The sequence below is a fragment of the Salvelinus sp. IW2-2015 genome, unplaced genomic scaffold (assembly GCF_002910315.2).
Source record: "Salvelinus sp. IW2-2015 unplaced genomic scaffold, ASM291031v2 Un_scaffold1865, whole genome shotgun sequence".
Lineage (NCBI taxonomy): Eukaryota > Metazoa > Chordata > Actinopteri > Salmoniformes > Salmonidae > Salvelinus > Salvelinus sp. IW2-2015.
This window is the reverse complement of record NW_019943229.1, coordinates 252,576-256,309: the sequence shown is the minus strand read 5'-3', so window position 1 is coordinate 256,309 and position 3,734 is coordinate 252,576. Positions and strand designations below refer to the sequence as shown.

The window sequence follows — 3,734 nt, the reverse complement described above, 5'->3', positions numbered from 1 at the left end:
TTATGTGTAATATGTACGTACTATTTTGTAATATGTATGTAATATGTTGTATATTGTGTTATATATAGTAATGTATGTAATATGTATGTAAAAATTTGTAATATGTTGTAATATGTTGTAATATGTGTATAATTATTATGTATAATGTATTGTAATATGTATGTAAATGTTGTTAATATGTTGTAATAGTGTATGGTACTATTTTGTAATATTTGTAATATAGTGTATATGTGTGGACTATGTTGTAATATGTATCTAACATGTAATATGTTGTAATATTGTATCTAACATGTAATATGTTGTAATATGTGTACCGATGTTGTAATATGTATGAATAATTTATGTAATATCTTGTAATATGTATGTAATAGGTTTGTAAATGTTGTAATATGTATGCAATATGTTGTAATATATATGTAATATGTTTAATATATATGTAATATGTGTGTATTATTGTTGTACATGTTGTAATTGTATGTAAAATGGGTGTAATCATGTATGCAATATATCTCTCTCTTTTACATACATATAACATACATATTACATAAATATTACAACATATTACATAAATATTACAACATATTACATACATATTACAACATGGTACAACATATAACATACATTACAACATATTGCATATATATTACAACATATTGCATATATATTACAACATATTACATATATATTACAACATATTACATACATATTACAACATATTACATATATATTACAACATATTACATACATATTACAACATATTACATATATATTACAACATATTACAACATATTGCAACTGGATCCTGGACTTCCTGACAGGCTGCCTCCAGGTGATAAGGGTAGGTAGCAACACATTCGCACTGATCCTTAACATGGGGGCCCCTCAGGGGTGCGTTTTCAGTCCCCTCCTGTACTCCCTGTTCACTCATGACTGCACGGCCAGGCACGACTCCAACACCATCATTAAGTTTCCCAATGAACAAAACAGCGGTAGGCCTGATCTTCAACATCGTCGAGACAGCATACAGGGGGGAGGTCAGAGACCTGGCAGTGTGGTGCCAGGACAACAACCTCTCCCTCAACGTAATAAAGACTAAGGAGATTATTGTGGACTACAGGAAAAGGAAGATCGAGCACGCCCTCATTCTCATCGACGGGGCTGTAGTGGAGCAGGTTGAGAGCTTCAAGTTCCTTGGTGTCCACATCACCAACAAACTAACAAGGTCCAAGCACACAAAGACAGTCATGAAGAGGGCACGACAAAACCTATTCCCGCTCAGGAGACTAAAAAGATTTGTCATGGGTCCTCAGATCCACAAAAGGTTCTACAGCTGCACCATCGAGGGCATCCTGACTGGTTGCATCACTGCCTGGTATGGCATCTGCTCGGCCTCCGACCGCAAGGCACGACAGAGGGTAATGCGTACGGCCCAGTACATCACTGGGGCCAAGCTTCCTGCCATCCAGGACCAATATACCAGGCGGTGTCAGAGGAAGGCCCTAAAAATTGTCAAAGACTCCAGCCACCCTAGTCATAGACTGTTCTCTCTGCTACCGCACGGCAAGCGGTACCGGAGTGCCAAGTCTAGGTCCAAGAGACTTCTAAACAGCTTCTACCCCCAAGCCATAAGACTACTGAACATCTAGTCAAATGGCTACTCAGACTATTTGCATTGCCCCCCCTTTTACGCTGCTGTTATCTCTATTATTATCTATGCATAAGTCACTTTAATAACTCTACCCACATGTATATATTACCTCAATTACCTCGACTAACCGGTGCCCCCACACATTGACTCTGTACCGGTAACCATGTATATAGTCTCGCTATTGTTATTTTACTGCTGCTCTTTAATTATTTGTTACTTTTATTTCATAGTTGTTTAGGTATTTTTCTTAAAACTGCTTTGTTGGTTAAGGGCCTGTAAGTAAGTATTTCACTGTGTTGTATTCGGCGCATGTGACAAATAACATTTGATTTGATTTTATTGCATACATATTACAACATATTACACTGGACAAAAATATAAATGTAAAGTATTGGTCCCATTATTTTGGCAAAGGAGAAATGCTCACTAACAGGGATGTAACAAAAACTGTGCTCAAACTTTGAGAGAAATAAGCTTTTTGTGCATATGGAACATTTCTGTGATCTTTTATTTCAGCTCATGAAACTTGGGACCAGCACTTAAGATGTTGATGTTTATATTTTTCTTTAGTATAGATACAGATACAGTACTATATATAGTAGATATAGTACTAGATACAGATACAGTGCTAGATATGGATACAGTACAATATATAGTATCTATAGTATTAGATACAAATATAGTACTAGATATAGTAGATGTAGTAGTAGGTACAGATAAAGTAATAGATATAGTAGATGTCAGATATAGTACTAGTTACAGATACAGTACTAGATAAAGTAGATATAACACTAGAAACAGATATAGTACTAGGTATAATATACATAGTACTAGATATAGCAAATATAGTACTAGATACAGATACAGTATTCGATATACTAGCTATAGTACTAGCTACAAAAATAGTACTAGAGATATTAGATACGGTACCAGATACAGATATAGTACTAGATACAGATATAGTATAAGGTATAATATACATAGTACTAGATATAGTACATATAGTAYGAGATACAGATACAGTATTAGATATAGTAGCTATAATACTAGCTACAGATATAGTACTAGAGATATTAGATATAGTACTAGATACAGATATAGTACTAGATATAGTACATATAGTACTAGAGATAATATATATAGTACTAGATATAGTAGAAATAGAACTAGATACAGTTACAGAACTAGATATAGTACTAGATACCGATATAGTACTATATATGATAGATATAGTACTAGATACAGTACTATATATAATAGATATAGTAGTAGATACTGTACTAGGTAGAATAGATAATGTACTGGATAGAGATAATGTACTAGATATAGAAGATATTGTACTAGATACAGTAGTAGACATAATAGATGTAGTACTAGATACAGTACTAAAATTAATAGGTATAGTACTAGATACAGTAGTAGACATAATAGATGTAGTACTAGATACAGTACTAAAATTAATAGGTATAGTACTAGATACAGTAGTAGATATAATAGATATTGTACTAGATACAGTGTTAGATATAGTAGATGTAGTTCTAGATACTGTTCTAGATATAATAGATATTGTACTAGATATAGTAGATGTAGTACTAGATGCAGTAGTGGATATAATAGATATTGTACTAGATACAGTACTAGATATAGTAGATGTAGTACTAGATGCAGTAGTGGATATAATCGATATTGTACTATATACAGTACTAGATATAGTAGATGTAGTACTATATGCAGTAGTGGATATAATAGATATAGTACTAGATACAGTACTAGATATAATAGATATAGTACTAGATACAGTACTAGAGATAACAGTAGTACTGTATGTTTGGTCTTTAGGGCCCTGATGAAGAGTTGTCGCTGTGTGGAGTTAGACTGTTGGGACGGGGCCCAGGGGGAGCCAGTCATCTACCACGGCCACACCCTCACCTCCAAGGTCCTGTTTAAAGATGTCATCAAGGCCATCAAGGAGTATGCCTTCAAGGTAACCATGACACCTGACCCTAACCCATCATGGAGTACGCCTTCAAGGTAACTATAACACCTGACCCTAACCCATCATGGAGTACGCCTTCAAGGTAACCAT

The 3,734-nt window shown here is 34.3% G+C and overlaps 1 protein-coding gene across 1 annotated transcript in view; it reads left to right on the top strand.

Annotated features, from left to right (window-relative positions):
* Positions 1-3,734, top strand: part of LOC112072257 (1-phosphatidylinositol 4,5-bisphosphate phosphodiesterase delta-1) — a 99,785-nt gene that overhangs the window by 72,398 nt on the left and 23,653 nt on the right. The window contains exon 7 of the mRNA XM_070439712.1: positions 3,488-3,679. Coding sequence (XP_070295813.1) covers positions 3,488-3,679 — 192 coding nt within the window. The remainder of the gene's footprint in view (positions 1-3,487; positions 3,680-3,734) is intronic.